Source organism: Garra rufa, chromosome 5 (genome assembly GCF_049309525.1).
Source record: "Garra rufa chromosome 5, GarRuf1.0, whole genome shotgun sequence".
Taxonomy (NCBI): Eukaryota; Metazoa; Chordata; class Actinopteri; order Cypriniformes; family Cyprinidae; genus Garra; species Garra rufa.
The window spans coordinates 56,029,467-56,053,980 of record NC_133365.1 but is presented as its reverse complement, the minus strand read 5'-3'; the positions used below and the strand labels follow the sequence as shown (position 1 = coordinate 56,053,980).

Below are 24,514 nucleotides of genomic sequence, written 5' to 3'. Positions count from 1 at the left end.
TTGTCACAGTTGCAGCCGTGGCTCTTATTGCCGCTGATTAAAGTGCCTGTTCTTGGACTAGTCTGTCTGCGTCTGCGTCTGCGCCTGCATCTGCGTCTGCGTCCGTCCTCTCAGAGCACCATGGTGGGGACGTGCCGCAGCAGTGCAGGATGGGTCTGCATGTGCGCAGACGGAGGCGACGGCTGTCCGGCCTCAGAGTTCGATCCTCCGGGTCTGTGTCGCGCGCTCTTCTGATGCGCCCGCAGTCCGGCCAGCTGCGAGTATGCGCTCTGACAGACGTGGCACTTGTAGGGCCGTTCTCCGGTGTGCAGACGCACGTGGTTGCGGAGGGTGGAGGACTGGCTGAAGCGGCGGCTGCAGAAGCGGCAGACGAAGGGTTTGTCCAGTGTGTGGATGCGCATGTGCGAGCGCAGGTTGCTGCGGGAGTTGAAGCCGCGGTGGCAGATCACGCAGCGCATGCGGCTCGCGCCCGATGAGGAGGAGGAAGAGGAGGAAGAGGAGGAGGACAGCGAGGAAGATGCAGCGTCGCATATGTGAGAGTCCTCTGCTGAGGAGGAGAGAGAGAGAGAATATATCAGTCTCTCACACTGGACAATCTACATTTACATGTGAACTTGAATGAAAATTAGTAATCTCTTTTAAAAAGTCATGAAAATAAATAAAATCTTAAAGAAATAAAATCATGAAAATAAAATCTTCATGAAAGTCATGAAAAGTCATGAAAATTAATAAAATCTTAAAGAAATAAAATCATGAAAATAAAATCTTCATGAAAGTCATGAAAAGTCATGAAAATTAATAAAATCTTGAAAAGTTAGGAAAATTAATAAAATCTCAAAAAGCCAAAATGAATAAAATCTTGAAAATCATAAAATTAATAAATTCTTAAATTCATGAAAATTAATAAAATATTAAACAGTCATGAAAATTACAATTAAAAATAAGTCATTCATTTTCATGACTTTTTAATATTTTATTAATTTTCATGAATTTAAGAATTTATTAATTTTATGATTTAAGATTTTATTCATTTTTGGCTTTTTGAGATTTTAGTAATTTTCCTAACTTTTCAAGATTTTATTAATTTTTGCCTTCTTGAGGTTTTATTAATTTTCATGAGTTTTTTAAAGATTATTAATTTTTATAAAACCTCAAGAAGCCAAAAATGAATAAAATCTTGAAAATCATAAAATTAATAAATTCTTAAATTCATGAACATTAATAAAATATTAAACAGTCATGAAAATTACAATTAAAAATAAGTCATTCATTTTCATGACTTTTTAATATTTTATTAATTTTCATGAATTTAAGAATTTATTAATTTTATGATTTAAGATTTTATTCATTTTTGGCTTTTTGAGATTTTAGTAATTTTCCTAACTTTTCAAGATTTTATTAATTTTTGCCTTCTTGAGGTTTTATTAATTTTCATGAGTTTTTTAAAGATTTTATTAATTTTTATAAAACCTCAAGAAGCCAAAAATTAATAAAATCTTGAAAATCATAAAATTAATAATTTCTTAAATTCATGAAAATTAATAAAATATTAAAAAGTCATGAAAATGAATGACTTATTTCTAATTGTAATTTTCATGACTGTTTAATATTTTATTAATTTTCATGAATTTAAGAATTTATTTTATGATTTTCAAGATTTTATTCATTTTTGGCTTTTTGAGATTTTATTAATTTTCCTAACTTTTCAAGATTATTAATTTTTGCCTTCTTGAGGTTTAATTAATTTTCATGAGTTTAAAGATTTTATTAATTTTTATAAAACCTCAAGAAGCCAAAAATTAATAAAATCTTGAAAAGTTATGAAAATTAATAAAATCTTAAATTCATGAAGATCAATAAAATCCTAAAAATTCATGAACATTAATAAAATATTAAACAGTCATGAAAATTAATACAATTAAAAATAAGTCATAAAAATGAATAAAATCTTTAAATTCATGAACATTAATAAAATATTAAAAAGTCATGAAAATCAAAAGAAATCCTAAAAAGTCATAAAAATTTACAAAACCTCAAAAAGTCATGAAAATTAATAAAATCTTGAAAAATCATGAAAATTTAATCAAATCATAAATTCATGGAAATTCAAAATATATCAGCCTCTGACACTGGACAATCTACGTTTACATGTGAACTTGAATGCACTTAGTTTAATACTAAAATAAAAATGCACCCTTGTTGTCCAAACCTGGTAATATTGGTAAAATATTAAAATGTTGTTATAAAATGTTGAAATATGTGTTTTTATTTAACATTTATTTGAGAAAAAATTAAAGACATAAAAAAAATTAAATCTTGAAAATCTCAAAAAGTCATGAAAAAATATAAAAAGTAAAACCTCAAAAAGTCATGAAAATGTATCAAATCTTGAAAATCATGGAAAATAAAGAGTCATAAAAATGAATAAAACTCATAAAAAATAAAGCCTCAAAATCCACAATTTAAATAAAAGTGTATTTGATGAGTTTTCATAAGGTAATTAACATTTAAGTTCATTTAAAAGGTGTTAATTTTATGTTTTATGTAATATTTCATCTAGTACATGCCATTTGTGCTTTATATGAGATATGAATTCTAAAGCATGACATGAAAGTGCCTAAAAATCCCATCTGGACAGATTTTGTTGTTAAAACACTATGACTGTCTAAAAGATGATTGGATGTCAAATGTGGGCAGCAATCCCATCATGCACCACTAGAGGTCAGACGTGTTCTTGTAATCGACAGATAAGCATCTGCTCCACATTCCTTCCTCAAGCTCTTCAAGTCTGACTAATTAAGCAATGACACTTAAGAACACATAATGACTTTGAATCTTTTGATCAGCTTAAGCTGCAGGTGAACACACACACACACACACACACACACACACACACACACACACACACACACACACACACACACACACACACGTACCGCTCCTCTTCTTCTGGTGCTCATCCTCTGTGCCTGGAACGCCAGGAATCCCCAGGAAAGTGTTGTGGGAATTACTGTACCAAACCAGCAGCTCCTGGTCCGGAGGAATAGTCTGGAAATGCAAACAATTAAAATAAACACTCACATTTGCTGCCTTTTGAAGATTCTATATATTGCAACAAAAATGTGTTCTAATATGTTATTTTTGAATGTTCTCTGAGAAAAACATAAAGGGAATGTTGCATTTTGATCATTTTGCAAACATGATGGGAATGTTACATTTGAATGTTCTCTGAAAAAAACAGTAACATTTCAAAAATGTTACATCAATCTGCAACTCAATGTTTCAGAAAACATTCCAAATGTATATAAAGTTACAACAGTAGCGCAGACTTTGTATGTCTTTTTATGAATTTATCATTTTCCATGACTTTAAGATTGTATTAATTTTCATGACTTTTTGAGACATTATTTAATCTTTCATGACTTTGAGATTATTTGATTTTTATGACTGAGATTTTATTGATGACTTCAAGTTTTATAAATTTGAATGACTTCTTAATACTTTATTTTTTTTAGATTTTTTTTCATGATGTTTTGAGATTTTAATGACTTAATATTTTATTAATTTTAAGGAATTTAAGGTTGTTAATTTTTTACGAGTTTTTGAAATTGTATTCCTTTTTATGACATTTTATGATTTGATTATTTTTCATGAATCGTTGAGATTTTATTGATTTCATGATGTTTGTTTTTACATTACTTTTTAAAATTGTATTAATTTATGACTTTAAGCATTATGTATCAATTTTCATGACTATTTTGGGATTTTATTAATTTGAGACTAATCATTTTATCATGACTTTAATATTCTACTAATTTTCCTGACCTTTTTTATAAAAATAAATTTTTTCATGACGTTTTGAGATATTGTTTTTTTTTTGAGTTTTTAAATATTTTATTAGTTTTAATAAATTTGAGGTTTTATTCATTTTTTATGAGTTTTTGAGATTTTAATCCTTTTGTGATTTTATTATTTTTCATGTCTTTTTGAGATTCTATTCATTCGGAGACGTTTTATTTTCCCAGTACTTTTTAAAACTGTATTAATTTATGACTTTTAAGATTTCAATAATTTTCATGACTTTAAGGTTTTATTAATTTTTGAGATTTTATTCATTTTCATGATGTTTTGGGATTTTATTGTTTTTCATGACTTCTTACTATTTTCTAATTTTAATGAGTTGTCGAGATTTTATTAATTGCATGTTCAATCTTCCATGACATTTTTCATGACTTTGAGGTTTTATTAATTTCATGTTTTATTTTTCATGACATTTTGAAACTGTAACAATTTTCGTGACTTTTTCAGGTTTTATTAAGTTCCATGTATTTTTGAGCAAATGTTTTGAACACAGTTTGTTTTCACTCACATTTTTAGAATGTATCAATCCTGATCAAAACTACTGAAGATCAATTAAAGTTCAAGATTTTAACCCTTTAAATGCCAGTTTCAATTGTTTTGTTGTACCTTTTTGAAAGTTTTAGGAAAGGGAATATAGTTGAAATACTAAAATTCAAATTTGAATCAGACGAGGAAGGTGTTTTACCTCCAGAGTTTTGTAGAAGATGCTGCTTCCGATCTGAACCACCTCCAGGTTTTGCTCCTGCTCGTTTCGGGCACATTTAATGTAGGTCATCCAGCTGCGCTGATCCTCCTGACTGGCGTCGATGAAGCAGCGCACCGTGCCGTCCTCATTAAACACCTGAACACACGTCTCTTCATTAAACCACTTCATTTAAACCAGTCTCATGCAGAATAATGAGACACACACACACCTCCCACATGAGGTTATTGTTCTTGCGCAGGTCCACATGCTCAGGGGACACCACTCTCCCGGTGAAGGGGCCCATCTCGGTGCCGGCTTTGATCCAGGTTTTGGAGAAAATCCCCAGACCTTCTCCAGGGACTGAACTCTGGGCGATGATGACCTCGCTGGGCAAAACCAGACTAGACAGCTTCTGCACCTCTGCAGGACATCGGCACCATCAACATGAATACGCTTCATTATCATTACGCTACACTCAGACGCTCCTCATCTGAGAAAGAAAGCTGCTTTACTGACACCAATGAACAACACTGCAAACAATGCTTTTCTTACTTAGATTTTTTTTTGTCTTGTTTCCAGCCAAAATATCTACAAATTCTTAAATCAAAAAGGATCTTCAGAAAAACAAGTCAAAAGGAAGTGTTTTGCTTAGAACAAGCTAAATAATCTGACAAATGGCAGAAAACAAGATTATTTTTCTTACCCCACTGGCAGATTATTTTGTTTGTTTCAAGCAAAAATGCACTTCATTTTGACTTGGTTTTTTCTGAAAGATTGAGTGATTACGTTGATAATTGCAAACATTTTTTATATTATGCTTTCTAAAATATTAGGTTTAAATATGCTAATGAGGCATTATTTATTAAAATATGCACTGCACTGCAAAAAATTATTCATTATATATTTTTGTCTTGTTTTCTAGTATCTAAACATTCTTGAATCAGGATGCATTTACTACAAGTTAAATCTTGTTTTAAGTCTTGTTTTCTAAAAAAAATTGTTAGTAAATATCTGCCAATGGGGTGAGAAAAATAATATCAATTCAAAGACTAAACGTTTTTTTTCTTGCCCCATTGTCTTGTTTCTAGTCATAAATATCTAAACATTCTCGAATCAAGATGAATTTAATTTAGAAGTAAAATGACCTAAGATATTCCGTCTTGTTTTCTAAAAATGTAGTTAGTTTTTGCTTAAAACAAGCTCTAATATCTGTCATTGGGGTAAGAAAAATAATCTTGTTTAGCCTTTGAATTAAGATTTTTTTTCTTACCCCATTGGCAGATATTAGAGCTTGTTTTAAGCAAAAACTAACAAAAAATGTATCTTTTTAGAAAACAAGACTTAATATCTTAAATGATTTTACTTGTCAAGTAAATGCATCTTGACTCAAGAATGTTTACATATTTATACTAGAAAACAGGAAAAAAATACTAAGTAAGAAAATCATTTTCTGCAGTGAAGTGGAGATTTAAATCTCAGTGTAGGAGAAAAAATTATGGCCTTAAAAAATAAAATTGCAAATAGATAAAGTACTATAAAAGAAACACTTGACAGTGTTTTTCTCTCCACTAAAAACCAAAAAGCCTAAAATCTCAAAGCTGACAGGTGCATGAATGGTGCTCTCCTTGACACCCATCAGTCTTTCCATCGCATAAAAGATTCTTGAGATTAATCAAATGTTCTTTACACTAGGAAAAATAAAAGGTTCTTTTAAGAACTGATCAATGAAAGCTTCTTTAGGGGTCTGCTATTGCATCACTGTGAAAAACACTGTTTTGGAAATTCGATTTTAAAGTTTAAACTTGTAAACTAAATAAGTATAAATAAATTATTCCACTGATGTTTGTTAGGATTGGAAATATTTGGCTGAGATACAACTTTTTGAAAATCTGAAATCTGAGGGTGCAAAAAAAAATCTAAATATTGAGAAAATCGCCTTTAAAGTTGTCCAAATGAAGTTCTTAGCAATGCATATTACTAATCAAATTCATCTGTTATATATTCACTGTAGGAAATGTACAAAATATCTTCATGGAACACGATCTTAATATCCTAAATCATTTTTGGCATAAAAGAAAAATCAATTTTGATTTGATTGCTACTAATATATCCGTGGTTTTGTGTTCCAGGGTCACAAATATGCAGCAAAATATAAATAAATGCCACTTTTTAAGTAGCTTTTATTCATTTCTAAACGAATTAATATTAAAACGCTCATGAATATGAATGGTTTTGCATGTTTTAAATCATTTCAAAGAAGGAATCAGCGTTCACAAGAAGAGTTTGGAGGATTTGATTGGTTATTTCGGTGTGTGGTGGCCAAGAAGCTCTAGCTCATCTTTGCAATGACACTTTGGCAGACGCGTCGAAACGAATGAATGAAACGAATCCCCTTTCTTATTATTTTGGTCACGAAATATGACCTCTATTTAACCGGATTAAGTGCGTTAAATGTTGGGGAGGGAAACTGTAAAAGCGCATTGAAAGGCGCGTGAAAAGCGGCAAAGAAAGACACTCGCATTTAACGTCAAAATCAAAGAATCGCGCATTTGTTGCGCACAAAACGCAAACAGAAGCGGCCTTGGAGAGGTGAAGAAGCGCATTCGTTCCGCTTTCACTGACACTCATTATTCTCCACTGACTCATTCCACATTCATTATCCTTTCACGACGTTTGTAGCAATAAATGTGAGTGAATGAAGCGATGGCTTGTTTAAAAACACGCAGGAATCTCGCGGACAAAAAGATGGAAAGGCGATTAGCTGCTTGACATGCCGTGAATGAGGACAGAAAGAGCCGTTCACGGTGCGTTAATGGAGAGAAGCGGAGATGCCAGCGCAGGAAAAGAGCCTGTCCAGAGATCCGTGAATGCGGGAGAAAGCTCCCAGAATGGGAATCTTTTCTTTGGCTCTCTCAGGTCAAGCACAAAGTTAACCAAATGAATTTAAAGCCGCGATTCATTCAGTCATCAGCGCTTACACGCCGAACGCGCCGCGTCCAAAAGCACCTTTCACCGCGTTAAACGGCTTCAATGGAGCAGAAGAAAAGAGACTAAATGCTGGAGAACGAACGGCATCCCTTCAACGAGCTTGGGAACAAATTCCCAGCACAGGAAACACACTTTATTCCCACTGACACCGGCGAGTTTCGATCGACAACTTCGGCCGTTTTCCGACAAATCGATCGCTGACATAATTTAACATTATTTGTCGCCAAATAAGACCAACAAGACAAAATGCAATCGATCTCCAACAGAATTAAACGAATTCATTATATAAGACCACCAACAAGACAAAACGTGACCCTGGATCACAAAACCAGTCTCAAGTAGCAATAGCCAAAAATATGGGTCAAAATGATTTTTCTTTAAAGACAAAAATCTTTAGATCATGTTCCATGAATATAGTTTGAACATTTCCGACTGTGAATATAGGCCATTACAAATTAATTCTTGATTAGTAATAGGCTATGCATTGCTAAGAACTTCATTTGCACAACTTTGAAGGCGATTTCCTCAATCTTTCGATTGTTTTGCTAATTTTCGAATATTTGTCCTATTTTAACAAATCATACATCAATGGAAAGCTTATTTCCTCCGCTTTTTTAGATTATGTATAAATCTCAATTTTTTAAAAAAAAAAATGACCTTTATGATTGGGCTTGTCCTCTAAGATCACAAATAATTCCACCAAAATGTACAAAACGAAACCTTTAAAAACAACCAGGCGTTTTGTTTTTGTTTTTTCGCGAGTTTATGTTAGTATCTCACATTTTGCAATAGGCTATTTGTCTAACGTTTAAACACAATTCCTTCTCTGCATTTATTAACAATAGTATAATATCATGGAAACATCGCAAAAACACTCAAGAAATGATATTGGTTGCGTTTTAAACCACACACAATGCAAAACTAAAAATCCGCTTGTGCACCCAATGCAATTTATGGATAATATCAGTGATCATTTTTGTCAGGCTGAAACTTTACAAACATACACTATAGAAACAGCTAGGCTGTTTTAAGCCAACTTTGGGCTAAATATGCACTACTTTTGGGTTGAAACGAAATGTTAATAAATATACCATGAATCCATATTTTACCCAAAGATGGATTGAAGCTACTCGGGACTTTGTGTAAGCACCGATATATTGACATATATTCACAAATATTGTAATTTCAGACAGAAACACAGTCTAAAAAATGCAGGGTTGTTTTAATCCAACTTTGGGTTAAATATGCAATTTTCAGGCATGGATACTAAAAAACTCTTTAAAAAAATGCTATGGTGTTTCAACCCAACTTTGGGTCAAATATGCACCACTTTTGGGTTCAAACCTGAATGTAAAAAATGAACCAAGCTGGAAAACAATGTCCCAGCTATTCTGAATTTGCAGTAAACCCCGATCAAAAAAGCGATGTTTACCTCCAGTGAAGGACTGCGCCAGAACTTCGGCGGTGAAGGCGGTTCTCGGGCTCTGCTGCTCCTCGCACGGATTGTCTCCCAGCACATTCCTCCATCGGCCATAGAGGAAACTGTGCAGGATATCAGAGGTGATGATCTCACACAGCTGAGACCTGAACCTGGACTTGAGCGCCAGCGCCTCCGCGGGCAGAACCGAACCCATGTGTGCAGCAGCGGAGGAGGAGCGGAGCGGAGCGGGTCTGCGGGACTCTGAGTGCGGCTGATGATGCGGGATCAACTGCTGCGCTCCCTCCGGATCAGCTCCACTTATACGAGCCTGTGGCTCCGAGCCTCTAATTAGTTATTAATGACCCCCCGACCCACCCACCTACCTACACACACACACACACACACACACACACACACACACACACACACACACACACACACACACACACACACAGGACAGGGGGGGGGGGAAAGCTCTTTATGCTGGAGCCCCGCCACCCCTTCAAGACACACACACCCAATGAGAAACTCTGTCTTTGTGAGGAGAGACACACAGATATGAGAGAGAGAGACAGACTGAGAGATAATCTGACATAAGTGGCTCAACACCTGTACAGAGGCTATTAACACATCACAGCCTGCAATTATTCTCACACATTTAACCAGCTGTTATTAACCTCAATACACACACAGTCTCTCGTGACATACAATTATTATGCATTTCACTCACTTTCTCTTGCTTAAGTTTTCCTTTCTTGTGTCTTACTATGTAATTATTTAAAACAAGAGTAATTCAAGTTTACAATGGCCAATGAGTAAAATGCACAGGTACTTCAATTAAACTATGCCTAAATACAATATGACACAGTGTCATTGTCATATAGCTTATAGTGTCTACCCTGTAAATAATTATTTTTTTGGATTATTTTTACAGTATCTGTCTATCTATCTATCTATCTATCTATCTATATGTATAAATAATGCATATAAATGTTTTTCATATTTTATTGCATATGCATTATTTAGCAAATAATACATGCATAAGAATATATACACTTTTTTAATCCATGCATATGCATTATATTTAACGTACGACATTATCATTATATATATAGTATAAATAATGCATATGCATATACATGTTTTTCATATTTTATTGCATATGCATTATTTAGCAAATAACAAAAAATAATAATTACACTTTTTATTTCATGTATATGCATTATATATAATTTGCAACATTATCATTATATATATATATATATATATATATAGTCTAAATAATGCATAAGCACATACTTTTTTATATTTTATTGCATATGCATTATTTAGCAAATAATATGCATTATTTAGAAAATTAATAATTATACTTTTTATTTAATGCATATGCATTAATTTAAAATAGCCTATATAAAGAATAATCTAAGAATATTTAAGAATAACTCATGTCATTTTATGCATATGTATTCTTAATACAACAAAACTAGTCTTAAGTAGAACATAGCAATAGTCAAAAATACATCGTATAGGTCAAAATTATCTTTTTTTTTTTATTATCTCTCTTTTCCATAAACGTATTTTGTACGTTTCCGACCATAGATAAATTAAAACGTAATTTTTTTTATTAGTAATATGCATTGCTAAGAACTTCATTTGGACAAGGCGATTTTCTCAATATTTAGATTTTTTGCACCCTCAGATTACAGATTTTCAAATAGTTGTATCTCAGCCAAATATTGTCCTATCCTAACAGATCAGACATCAACGGAAAGCGTATTTATTCAGCTTTCAGATGTATACATAAAAAATACTCTTATGACTGGTTTTGTGGTCCAGGATCACACACACACACACACACACACACACACACACACACATATATATATACTCTTAGAAATGTTTTTGCATATGCATTATTTAGCAAATAATAAAAACTGTATCATATGTTAAGTTTAAATAATGCATATGAATAATGCATATGCATTATTTAAACTTAGCATGATATACACATGCTATACATCTATAAATTCTTAGAAATGTGTTTATATTTTAATGCATACACATTAGTTATACTAAGAATCTATAATAGTAGTATTTTATGCATATGCATTATTTATACTATATATATATATATATATATATAGCAAAAAATTGCAAATTGCAAATTTGTGACATGATCTTATACAGTATTGTTCTGTCTGTAATCCTGCACATTATTCTTTTGAAACACAACAGATGAACATTTATCGGTGCTCATATGAAGCCCAGCGTTCAGTTGCACACCGGCTTTGCGAGCTGTTTCTCCTCTGGATTGGTGGAGTGTTTGAAATGAGCGTTTTCCCACTTTCCTCCAGCAGGAGAACATCTTTATTCCATTCTCATCCCGCAGGTTCCCTTTCATTTGATGCAAATCAATCTGTCATGCTGTTCTGAGGAGGATTTGACATTCGTGAGTCGCGGTACACTGGAGATCATTCATTCATCAGGGATTGAGAGCAGAAATGAAGGTGAGCGACAGAACCAGAAAACACATTCAACAACTGCATTTCATCAAGTTTACATGTGACCCTGGGACACAAAACCAGTCATAAGTGTCAATTTTTCAAAATTGAGATTTATACATTATCTAAAAGCTGAGTAAATAAGCTTTCCATTGATGTACGATTCGTTTAATTATGCTACACCTATATACAACATGACAGTGTAAATGTCATTACAGCGTATAATTTGCAAATCATTATTTTTTTGGATTATTTTTACATATATAGTATAAACATACGCATTTTAATGTTTTTCATATTTTATTGCATATGCATTATTTAGCAAATAATAAAAATTTATAATTATGCTTTTTTATTCCATGCATATGCATTATATATAACTTATGCCATTATCATTATAGCCTATATTTAAAATATCAAAAATTCTTTTAGAAGAACTAATGTAATTTTATGCATATGCATTATTTATACATTAAATAAGCTTTCCATTGATGTATGGTTTGTTAAAATAGAACAATATTTGGTTGAGATTTTGGTCAACTATTTGAAAATCTAGAATCTGATGGTGCAAAATCAAAATATTGAGAAAGTCGACTTTAAAGTTGTCCAAATGAATTTCCTAGCAATGCATATTACTAATCTAAAATTAAGTTATGATATATTTATGATAGGAAACTTACAAAACATCTTCATGGAAAATAAAATAAATGAAAATTGATCATTTTGACCCATACAATGTATTTTTGGCTATTGCTATGTGCTGGTTTTGTGGTCCAGGGTCATATCTTGTATTAATAATGCAAATGCATAAACTTTAACATTAGTTATTCTAATATATTCTTAGATTATTCTTTATATAGGCTATTTTAAATATAGGCTATAATGATAATGTTGCAAGTTATATATAATGCATATGCATGAAAGAAAAAGTGTAATTATTAATTTTCATTATTTGCTAAATAATGCATATGCAATAAAATATGAAAAACATTTATATGCATATGCATTATTTATACTTTATATATATATACACACACACACACACACACACACATATATTTGAAAAACTGGAATCTGAGGGTACAAAAAAACTAAATATTGAGAAAATTGCCTTTTAAAGTTGTTCAAATGAAGTTCTTAGCAATGCATATTACTAACCAAATTATGTTTATATATATTTATGGCAGGAAATTTATAAAATATCTCCAATATCTGAAAATTTGACCCATACAATGTATTTTTGCCTAGTGCTACAAATAATTGCATTGCATAGAAAGCTGCATATAAATAACCATTATACACATACTCACATATCATCATCACTGAACCCTGATTCTGTCCATCGTGATCCGTTTCAGTCTTTCTTTGCCGCATCAAAACAGGGAAACTACTAAAAAAACAGAAATATGTGATCAGGCATGCATTTATATTTACTAACAGCAACAAGCCATTAAGAAACATAACTCAGATTTGAATGTAAATTCATTGCATTTTAATCTATTTAAATTATCTAAACATCTATTATAAATATCTAAACATTCTTGAATCAAGATGCATTTACTTGACAATTCAAATAAGATATTAAGTCTTGTTTTCTAAAAGAAATTATCCAAATTTGGTTAGCTTTTGCTTAAAACAAGCATAAATATCTGCCAGTGGGGTAAGAAAAATAATCTTAATTCAAAGGCTAAACAAGATTTTTTTTCATGCACCATTGGCAGATATTTTAGCTTGTTTTAAGCAAAAACTAACATTTTGATACTTTTTTTTAGAGGACAAGACATTATATCTTAAGTGGTTTTACTTGTCAAGTAAATGCATCTTGATTCAATAATTTTTAGATAATTATAATAGAAACCAAGACAAAAATACTAAGTAAGAAAATCATTTGTTGCAGTGCAATTATAATAACATGCACCACTACCAGACAGAGGAAACTGATTGACAAAATAGGAACATGCAACAGAATGGAGACAAACCACACACACAGCTGCCACTCCCTGAAGTCGAGTGTTTTATCTGTGAACGCCTGAGGGCAGAAGAAAGGAAACTCATCTGTGTTTAAAAATCCATTTAGACCAATGAATCCTCCCACAAACCACCTCTCACTAAACACACACTCACTCACACACACCACTGTGCTTTCAATTACAGGAAACACCAAACCAGATGCATTACCCAAGACTCTTCAAAACACCGGCTCTTTAAATTATTAAAGGAATCGATCATGCAAAAATTAAAAACTGCTGAAAATATGCTTACCTTTATTTCATCCAAGGTGTAGATGAGTTTGTTTCTTCATCAGATTTGTATAAATGTGTCATTCTATCATTGTCTCACCAGTGGATCCTCTGCAGTGAATGGGTGCCGTCAGCAGCTGATAAAAACATTACAATAATCCACAGCACTCCAGTCCATCAGTTCACATCTTGACAAGACAAAAGCTCAAACTAATCCATCACTGAGACATTTTTAACTCAAATACATTGAGTCTGTAATCCATAATAATGCTTTCTCTTGTTGTTTTCTCACATCAAGATCTAGCCACGTATTTGTTTAGAGCCGTTTTGGTTTGTAAACAGTGCTTGATCTGTGCAGATTTCTCTCCTGATTCAGACCAGACCACTTTTTATTTTGGATTATGGACTTCGGTTGAAAATGTCTTAATGCTGGATTTGTTTGAGCGTTTGTCTTGTCCAGATGTTAACTGATGGACTGGAGTGGTGTGGATTATTGCGATGTTTTTTTCAGCTGTTTAGACTCTCATTCTGACGGCACCCATTCACTCCAGAGGATCCATTGGTGAGACAGTGATGGAATCACACATTTATACAAACCTGATAAACTTTTCCTTTGAGTTGAGCTGAACTACACAGAAATAGCAAATATGAAAACTCAAATTATCTTTTTGCACATTTGATCACATTTGACTTGCTTTCTATGGAAGCCTGTTTCCGCCACTGAATAAAAAAATATGCGACATCTCACAATTCTGACTGTTTTTCTTAGATTTGTGAGATGTAAACTCACAATTCTGAAAAATAATGTTGCAATTACGTGATATACACTCACAATTGTAAGTTATAAAATCAGAATTGCAAGATACAAACTTGCAATTCTGAGAAATAAAGTTAGAATTAAGTGATATAAACTCACAATTGCGAGTTACAAAGTCAGAATTGTGAGACATTAATTCTGTGAACATTTTTTTTTCCTCCTCAGAACTGGACTTTATAACTCACAATTGAATATTAAGTCAGAATTGCATGATATAAACTCAATTCTGAGGAATAAAGTTGCAAGTTCCTCAGAACTGGACTATAACTTGCAATTGCGAGTTTATATCTCACAATTCTGACTTTACATCTAGCAATTGTGCATTTATCTCAGTTTTGAAAAATAAAGGTGCAATTACATGATATAAATTCAGAAATGTGCGATATAAATAGTAATTCTGTGAACATTTTTCTCCTCAGAACTGGACTTTATAACTCGTAAGTGTGCATTTATCTCACAGTTCTGAAAAATAAAGTTGCAATTATGTGATAATACTTGCAATTGTGAGCTTATAAGTCAGAACTGCTTGTTATAAACTTGCAATTCAGAAATAAACTCAGAATTGCATGATACAAACTTGCAATTTGGACTTTTTTTATATAAACTCCCAATTCTGAGAAAAAGTATTGTGTGATATAACTTGCAATTTTGAAAAATAAAGTTGCAATTAAGTAATATAAACTCACAATTGCGAATTATAGTCAGAACTGCATGATATTAATTCGCAATTCTGAAAAATTAAGTTGCAATTAAGTGATATAAGTGAGTTTATATCTCACAGTTCTGACTTTAGAACTCCTAATTGCAACTTTATTTCTCAGAATTACGTGATAGAAACTCACAATTCTGAGAAATAGTCAGAATTTGAGAAATAAAGTTGCATTTTCGTGATATAATTGCCAGTTATAAAGTCAGAATTGTGTGATATAAACTCGCAATTCTGTGAACATTAGTCTTTTTTTCTCAGAACTGGACTTTATAACTCGCAATTGCCAGTTTATATCTCACAATTATCAGAAAAAGGTTCTGAGCAATAAAGTCAGAATTGCATGATATAAACTTACAATTCTGAGAAATAGTCAGAATTACGTGATATAAATGACCAATTCCGAGTTATAGTCAGAATTGCAATATAAACTTTCAAATAAAGTTAGAACTGCATGATAATAACTAAAGTTGCAATTAAGTGACAAATGAGTTTATATCTCAGCTCTGACTATAACTCGCAATTGTTAGTTTATATCACGTAATTGTAACTTTAATGCTCAGAATTGCAATTACGTGATATAAACTCACAATTGCGAGTTATGAAGTCAGAATTGAGATATAAACTTGCAATTCTGTGAACATATTCATTTTTCTTTTCTAGAACTGGACTTTATTACTCGCAATTGCGAGTTTATATCTCACAATTCTGAGAAAAAAGTCAGAATTGTGCATTTATCTCACAGTTCTGAAAAAAAATGTCAGTATTGCGTGATATAACTTGCAATTTTTAAAAAATAAAGCTGCAATTAAATTATCTAAATTTACAATTGCAAGTTAAGTCAGAATTGAAATGATATAAGCTCACAATTCTGAGAAATAAAGTTGCAATCCCGCAATTCTGACTTTATAACTTACAATTGTGCATCTATATCAGTTTTGAGAGAAAAAAAAAGTCAGAATTGCACGTTTATGACGCAATTCTGAGAAAAATTCAGAATTTGAGAAATAAAGTTGCATTTTCGTGACATAATTGCCAGTTATAAAGTCAGAATTGTGTGATATAAACTCGCAATTCTGTGAACATTAGTCTTTTTTTCTCAGAACTGGACTTTATAACTCGCAATTGCCAGTTTATATCTCACAATTATCAGAAAAAGGTTCTGAGCAATAAAGTCAGAATTGCATGATATAAACTTGCAATTCTGAGAAATAAAGTTGCATTTACGTGATAGAAACTTGCAATTCTGAGAAATAGTCAGAATTGCAATATAAACTTGCAAATAAAGTTAGAATTGCATGATATTAACTAAAGTTGCAATTAAGTGACAAATGAGTTTATATCTCAGCTCTGACTATAACTCGCAATTGTTAGTTTATATCACGTAATTGTAACTGTAATGCTCAGAATTGCAATTACGTGATATAAACTCACAATTGCGAGTTATAGTCAGAATTTGAGAAATAAAGTTACAATTACGAGTTATGAAGTCAGAATTGAGATAAACTTGCAATTTTGTGAACATTAATTTTTCCTTTCTAGAACTGGACTTTATTACTCGCAATCGCGAGTTTATATCTCACAATTTTGAGAAAGTAGTCAGAATTGTGCAATTATCTCACAGTTCTGAAAAAAATGTCAGTATTGCGTGATATAACTTGCAATTTTTAAAAAATAAAGCTGCAATTAAATTATATAAATTTACAATTGCAAGTTAAGTCAGAATTGCATGATATAAGCTTACAATTCTGAGAAATAAAGTTGCAATACTGACTTTATAACTTACAATTGTGCATCTATATCAGTTTTGAGAGAAAAAAAGTCAGAATTGCACGTTTATGACGCAATTCTGAGAAAAAGTCAATTGCGAGATATTAATTTGAAATTGCAAAAAAAAAAAAAAAAAAAAAAGTCTAAATTGTGAGAAAAGTCACAATAACCTTTTTTTTATACAGGTTATAAAAAAAAGCACAGAAAATGTGCAGATCTGTGTGAGGAGGAGGAGGAGGCCGGCGAGCAAAGAAAAGGCAGCAAAAAGATGTAGTCTTTCGATCATTTTAATACATGGTTACCTGTACACATGAGGAAGAAAAGAAACACTAAAATTAAACATTTTGAAATTATAATATCCCTTTTCATTAAGCAATGAAGTTAATACTAGATCAATTTGTAACTAATCAATCATACATATATTAGATCACACAGAGTAGAAAGCAAAAACTGAATTAAAAAGTTATGGGTTCGGGACTGTACAGGAGTCCACAGTGTGTACTGGTGAAGTCGAGGGATGGAGAGACCGGCGGCGGTACCAAATAAGACAAGAACGTTTGATCTTCCAATACTTCCAATATAAAAAACTACAATTAATCAATACACAGGTAGGCTCTCCGAGGCTTAGCAGTCTTGAACGCTTGAAAAAGTCGAAGTTTACAGAAACACACACATAAAACTTCTCATCCGTCAGCAAGATGCAACATCAAATTTCAAATTACACATTCACAATCTTTGACAAATTTCAGTATGAAAACAGAACAGAAAAACTAGGACAGTTTTCCTGTCAAAAAAAAAAAAAAAAAAAAATACGCAGGACCAAAAAAAGTCTTTGATTTTAATTATATATATATTTTTAAATAAAGTATTTAGTCAAGTATCTGAGCATACATACATAGTTTTACAAGAGAGCAAAGGCAAAAAAACAACCTCACGATACGCAAGACCACCCTTTTCCCCGTCGGACCACTGTCGTAAAAAAATCATCCGTTACATACGACAAAAAAAAACAAAAAAAAAACGATCTACAAGTTAAACGTCTGTCAAAATATTAGAGAGAATCCATCTTTGTTTCAAAAAAGCAAAAGAAGTATGAAATAAGATATTGCACCTTTTTAAACCAGAGTACAATAAAATGACAATGAAAACAGAATACAAAGTACAAGAGGAATTACATCATCAGGAAGCGACCGGCGACGTCGTTGCGTTTCTCGTGTAACAAAAGCATATATTTCCGTAACAAAAACATCACAGTTTTTCATCGCACTGAATTAAAATGCTTTATGTAAAAGAAAACAAAAACAAAAGAAACATTTTGTACACATTCTTAAAACATTTCACGACAAAACGAAACGATAATTCAAGACTGCTAAGCCCGCGATCATTTTATTGCAACAGAACTAGAAAAATAAGAGATTATATTGCGCGATCGATGAAATGCCGCGACTCCGGGGTTCGTTTTGGCGATACACATTTATTTATATATATATATATCGTTGAATTAAAAAGGAAGAATAGAAAAAACAAACCAACTCGGAAACGCTCCAAAAGGGATCCCGGAAATCGCCCATATCGAATAATGGTGTACACAAGTATTTAGTAACAATTTGATGTCCTGATTTTAGAAATAGTTCTCTTTTTAAATCATATAAGTCATTCTACAGCTAGTGTTTCTCACTAAGAAAAAAAGTAAAAGTCTTCAAGGCGTTGCAAATCTAGAAACCTCTGTTACAAAAGGTCTGTTTCCTCCTCGCAGTGATTCAAAAATCTTCAACTAAAGGGTCTGCAGTCGCCCGCTTTAATGATCCTGCGGGACGAGAAGAAAGATAAACAGCGTCAGAATCCAGTCAAAATTGGGAAATATTTTTTGCATTTAAAACAGGCGTTTTCTATATGAATCCATGTTCGAATATAATTTATTTCTGTGATGCACCGCTGAATTTTCAGCATCATTACTCCAGTCTTCTGATTTACTCCTCAGGACATATGTGACCCTGGACCACAAAACCAGTCATAAGGTTAAATTTGACAAAACTGAGATTTATACATCAATAAATGAGCTTTCCATTGATGTATGGTTTGTTAGGATAGGACAATATTTGGCTGAGATACATCTATTTGAAATCAGAAATCTGAGGGTGCAAAAAAATCAAAAAGACTGAGAAAATCACCTTTAAAGTTGTCCAAATTAGGTTCTTAACAATGCATATTACAAATCAAAAATTACATTTTGATATGTTTACAGTAGGAATTTTACAAAAAATCTTCATGGAACATGAACTTTACTTAATTTCTGAATGATTTTTGGCATAAAAGAAAAATCAAAAATTTTGACCCATGCAATGTATTTTTGGCTATTGCTACAAATATACCCCAGCGACTTAAGACTGGTTTTGTGGTCCAGGGTCACATATTTATGATCATTATCAATGATAAAAACAGTTGTGCTGCACAATATTTTTGTTCCAGAGCAAATAGTTCTGGCAAAACCTCATCATGTTTATGTAAATTCAATGCTGTATATCAGAGCGCTGCCTTTGTACTTCTGACTGAATTGCCTAGCAACTTTTATAATAGCTGTTGTTGTTTATTAAATATTATTCAATAAATAATATTTTAGATAAATAATACTAGTATTTAAAAGTGTTTAGTATTAAGAAACGCATTTTATTTTTTCACATTCACAGATGAATAGAAAGTTCAAAAGGACAGAACTGATTTAATATGGAAATCTTTGGTAATATGTCTTTACCATAACTTTTGATCAATTTAATGCATCCTTGATGAATAACAGCAATAACGATCTCTTCTTTAACTGTTTTCAACATGCTAATATCCAGATATGTTTCTTGAGCAGCAAATCTGTATATTAGAATGATTTCTGAAGAATCATGTGACTGGAGTAATTCTGAAAATTCAGCTGTGCATCACAGAAATAAATTATATTTGAACATAGAACCACATAGAAAACAACCCTTTTAAATTCTAAAACTATTTCACAATTTTTACTGTATTTTTGATCCAACAAATACAGCCTTGGTGAGCAGAAGAGACATCTTTCATAAACATCTTAGACAATCCAAACTTTCAGCTGGTAGTGTGTGTTGATAACATATGATCAATATCTTTATACAACAGTGAGTGTCATGGCCCAAATCCAGTATCATTTTATAAATATTACAGTTTTAGTGTATGAATGTAGTTTTAAGAGGTTTACAGGCGAGAATGTACGCGTTTACAGTTAAAATATGCAGTTTGTTAAAAATAATCTGCCAATGGGGTAAGCAAAAAAAAAAAAAAAAAGAACTTATTTCAAACAGAAAGCTAAATTATTTTTCTTACCCCACTGGCAGATTATTCTGCTTGTTCTAAGCAAAAACACACTTAATTTTGACTTGTTTTTTCTGAAAACAAGGCCATTTTTACTTGTCTAGAAAATCCTCCTTAATTTAAGATATTTTGAGACAAATCTAAGAAAAGCATTTTTTGCAGTGTAGTAACTTTTATGATGGCTGTTATTTATTAAACATTATTCAATAAATACTATTTTAGATAAATAATCATAGTATTTAAAAGTGTTTAGTATTAAGAAACTAATGTTTTATTGTGAAAAATGTGATATTGAGCGGAAGAATGAATGCTACACTGCAAAAAATGCTTTTCTAGCTTAGATTTTTCGTCTTGTTTCCAGCCAAAATATCTAAACATTCTTAAATCGAGAAGAATTTTCTAGACAAGTAAAAATTATTTTCTTTTTTTCAGAAAAAAATAGTCAAAATTAAGTGAGTTTTTGCTTAGAACAAGCAAAATAATCTGCCAATGGGGTAAGAAAAAAAATCTCATTTCAAACAGAAAACAAGATTATTTTTCTTACCCCATTGGCAGATTATTTAGCTTGTTTCAAGCAAAAATGCATTTAATTTTGACCTTTTTTTCTGAAAACTAGACAATTTTTACTCATCTAGAAAATTCTTCTCGATTTAAGAATTTTTAGATATTTTGGCTGGAAACAAGACAAAAAATCTAAGCTAGAAAAGCATTTTTTTGCAGTGTATATAATATGCAGGTAATCCCACTCTCTAATGATAATACTCTACTACACATAATACACTGCTTTTACTACAGTAAAACTATAAGCTTTTGCTATGAAGCAAAATCTCATCATGTTTATGTAAATTCAATGCTGTATATCAGAGCGCTGCCTTTGTACTTGTGACTAAACTGCATTGTAACTTTAATGATGGCTGTTGTTTCTTAAATATTATTATTCAATAAATAATATTTTATACTTTTATACTGAAAAATAAACAAGTTATAAAATGTAATTTTTTTTTAGTTTCAACAACAGCTTGACGCAGCAAACAAATGCACTGAGCAGCGCTGTGAAATCACCCTTAATAGATGAAAGGATATTAACGTTACAACAAAGGTAACGCTTTCCTTAGCGGGCATTCAAACTAATGTTTTATTGTGAATATAAGATCGAGCTGAAGAACGAATGCTGTAGAAGATGCAGCTAAAGTGATGTTTTAGAATTAGTAACAGACGCTTGTGCTCAGCTGTTCAACTGTCAAACTGAGATTACCTACGGCTGAATCACAGCAGTGCCAACATATAGCCATATTTCATATCTATGAGTGTGATATTGCTCATATAAAGTGACTATATTAGTAGAGTTGTGTTTATTACCGGGAGGCCGGGAGCCTGCGTCTGTCCCTGGCTGTAATACGCCCCCTGCTGTCTGTAATACTCCACCCAGGCGGCGCTGTAGTCTGGAGGAGAGCTCTGCTGAGACCCAGGACCGGCGCCCTGAGCTGAACACACACAGACGGACACACCATGAGAACACTGACACTATGGTTTGATCATCATGACATCAGGAGGACAGATGATCTTACTCTGTTTCTTATAATACTCCTCCCATGCTTTGCTGTAATCGGGGCCGCTGCTCTGGCCTTGGTTCTGTTGACCTGCACAGAGAGTGATTCAGGAACATTAGTTACAATTAGAGAGGCACATGAGATTTCATTAAATAAATATATGCACAATGAGTGAAGCATGGCACTGTGTTCATTTAACTGCGAGCAGCTCATGATCTGGTGTTTTCAGCGTCTCCGTTCAGAGTCAATGATCCACATGAACTTTGAATGCATTTGGGAACAAAACATGCACAAAAATTGGGATCGAAAAATACAGAAACCAACTTCACCAAAACTTCATAAAAAAAAAAAAAACACTGCAAAAAATGCTTTTCTTACTTAGATTTTTTTGTCTTGTTTCCAGCCAAAATATCTCAAAATTCTTGAATCAGGAAGGATTTTCTAGACAAGTAAAAATTTGTCTTGTTTTTAGTAAAAACGAGTCACAATTTGGTGAGTTTTTGCTTAAAACAAGCAAAATAATCTGCCAATGGGGTAAGAAAAATAATCTAGTTGTCTGCTTGAAATAAGATTTTTTTTCTTACCCCATTGGCAGATTATTTTGCTTGTTTTAAGCAAAAACTAAAGACTAAAACTTTTAACTAAAAACAAGATAATTTTTACTTGTCTAGAAAATCCTTCCTGATTCAAGTTTTTTTTATTTTTTATTTTTTTTTTAGATATTTTGGCTGGAAACAAGACAAAAAATCTAAGTAAGAAAAGCATTTTTTGCAGTGAAGTAAGGGTTCCCAGGTCAACATTACATTTGGATGGTTTTAAACTTAGAAAATCAAGAAATTAGTATAGCCATAAATATTAAATGTTGCATTTAACAGTTAAAATGTTATAAAAAATTATGAATTATTAATGTATTATTTTTATATTAATTTACTAATACTTTTTTTTTCAAATTGAATGTAAAATACTACATTAGTAATTTTTTTTAATTTGTTTATTAGTCATTTTTATATTTAATAATAAATTAATAATAAAAATAGTAACGATTACTTATCACTATATTATAATTATTATTGAAATGTTTGACAGTGTTGAAAATTATATAGTTATTTTATCTATTTAAAAAAAAAAGTAATAAAAAAATGCCAGTGTTTATATGATACAGTCATTTTTGTTATTTTATCTTTGTTATTAATAAGAACAGATGCAAGTAACAAACTAAAGACACAAATGAACTAAGTACGGCCTATGAAATCAGTTATATTTTTTCTGGATTACGTTTTGTCCGTTTAACATTTTCTAGACTCTATTTCAATTTTACATGTAAAAAATATAAACCAAAAAGCATGAAAACTTTTTAAAAAAGTTTAACAAAAATGATATTTTAAGGCCCTTAAATTCACATTTATTTTCATCTGGTGTTGTGAATCATTCCATATAATTGTCTGGATTCTATTTTAATAGTCTCAACAGTTCAAATCATTTATAAAAATGAATTTGATTTTATAAAGAATTAATTGATTCTATTATTCATTTATTTATTTTCCAGAAACACTATTGCGTATTATTAACAGTTTTCTGGTTAATACCTTTTCTGGTAAATATTCCTTAAACATTGGTTTTAATAATATTTTATCAAGTCTTTATTTACTTTTATTTTGACAAATTGCTGTAAAGACCTTTGGGTTTCTGTTTGTTTATGATATAATATCTTTTTATCTGCATTTCATCATTTGTTTATGATTTGTTATCAAAAGTAACTGTAAAATGCTCATAAAGTGAATCTCTAGCAGAGATTATGTTTGTGTTTTCACCTACTTGTATATTGAGACGAAAGAGGCTGAAAACATTTTTTTTCTTTTCCGTTTTAGACATTTAACTGTTATAAAGCTGTAACTGTCAATAACAGATCACATCCCTTTGGGCTTTCTGTGTGATCCAACAGAAGTTCATCGGAGGCTTTTATCAGGACGAGTAATGAAAAACAACAAGAGTATTCCACTCCAAGTGGCAGAAAATAATACAGCAGACTAGGAAAATTGCTAGTCAGGAAAATAAAACCCTCTCAGCCGAGTCTCTTAAGTGTCCCGACATCTCACCCAAACCTTCATGATGTTTCGACTGAAGAAACACAGCAAAGTGTTTCAGAACCAGAGGTACTTGCCTAGCTTTTTATAATACTGCTCCCATGCTTTGGAATAGTCCATCTGGCCGGTCTGAGATCCATTGTGGCCTGAAATGAAAGATGAAATGAATCTACAAGCGACAGATGTTCCTCAGAGGAAACTGTGGTGTTTATAAGGCCAGTGAATCTTACTGGGGTCCTGCTGGCTCTGAGGCTGCCATGTCTGGTACGTGGTTCCCCAACCTCCAGTCATGAACGTCTGCGGACCGCTGGCACACAAAACAACACAACATCAAAACAAACACTCCAAAAGAAACCACAGACAATCAACCCAGACTGAAACAGATGAAAACGATTCAGCTGAACACTGTGAGGTCTGGGAGGTTTTAAATCATTAAGAGATTTTTAATGTGTTAATTTGCCGATCAGGGCTGTCGCCATTCGTCGTTTCTAATCGGCTAAATTTTTTGGGATCCCGTTTTTCCCGTTTGTAATTTTTCTAGACTCCATTTGAATGGTTACAT

General features: G+C 32.1%; 2 protein-coding genes across 2 annotated transcripts in view; one reads left to right on the top strand and one right to left on the bottom strand.

Annotated features, from left to right (window-relative positions):
- Positions 1–110: 110 nt before the first annotated feature.
- Positions 111–9,230, bottom strand: LOC141334950 (PR domain zinc finger protein 12-like). The gene is made up of 5 exons (XM_073840171.1): positions 8,967–9,230; positions 4,776–4,966; positions 4,547–4,702; positions 2,937–3,048; positions 111–547 (listed from the first exon to the last, which is right to left on the bottom strand). The coding sequence occupies exons 1-5, from the start codon at positions 9,166–9,168 to the stop codon at positions 111–113; spliced, it is 1,098 nt and encodes a 365-aa protein (XP_073696272.1). The 5' UTR covers positions 9,169–9,230.
- Positions 9,231–24,241: 15,011 nt separating this feature from the next.
- The window catches only part of ythdc2 (YTH domain containing 2), an 18,667-nt gene continuing 18,394 nt past the window's right edge, over positions 24,242–24,514 (top strand). The window contains 1 exon segment of the mRNA XM_073840170.1: positions 24,242–24,364. Coding sequence (XP_073696271.1) covers positions 24,242–24,364 — 123 coding nt within the window.

Excerpts from the sequence above, each read along its gene's own strand:
- LOC141334950 (XM_073840171.1), bottom strand. The coding sequence starts at position 9,168 with ATGGGTTCGGTTCTGCCCGCGGAGGCGCTGGCGCTCAAGTCCAGGTTC. Across the intron at positions 4,703-4,775 it reads ACAATAACCTCATGTGGGAG|GTGTTTAATGAGGACGGCAC; the intron begins GTGTGTGTGTGT and ends ACGTGTGTTCAG. Across the intron at positions 3,049-4,546 it reads TCTTCTACAAAACTCTGGAG|ACTATTCCTCCGGACCAGGA; the intron begins GTAAAACACCTT and ends TTGCATTTCCAG.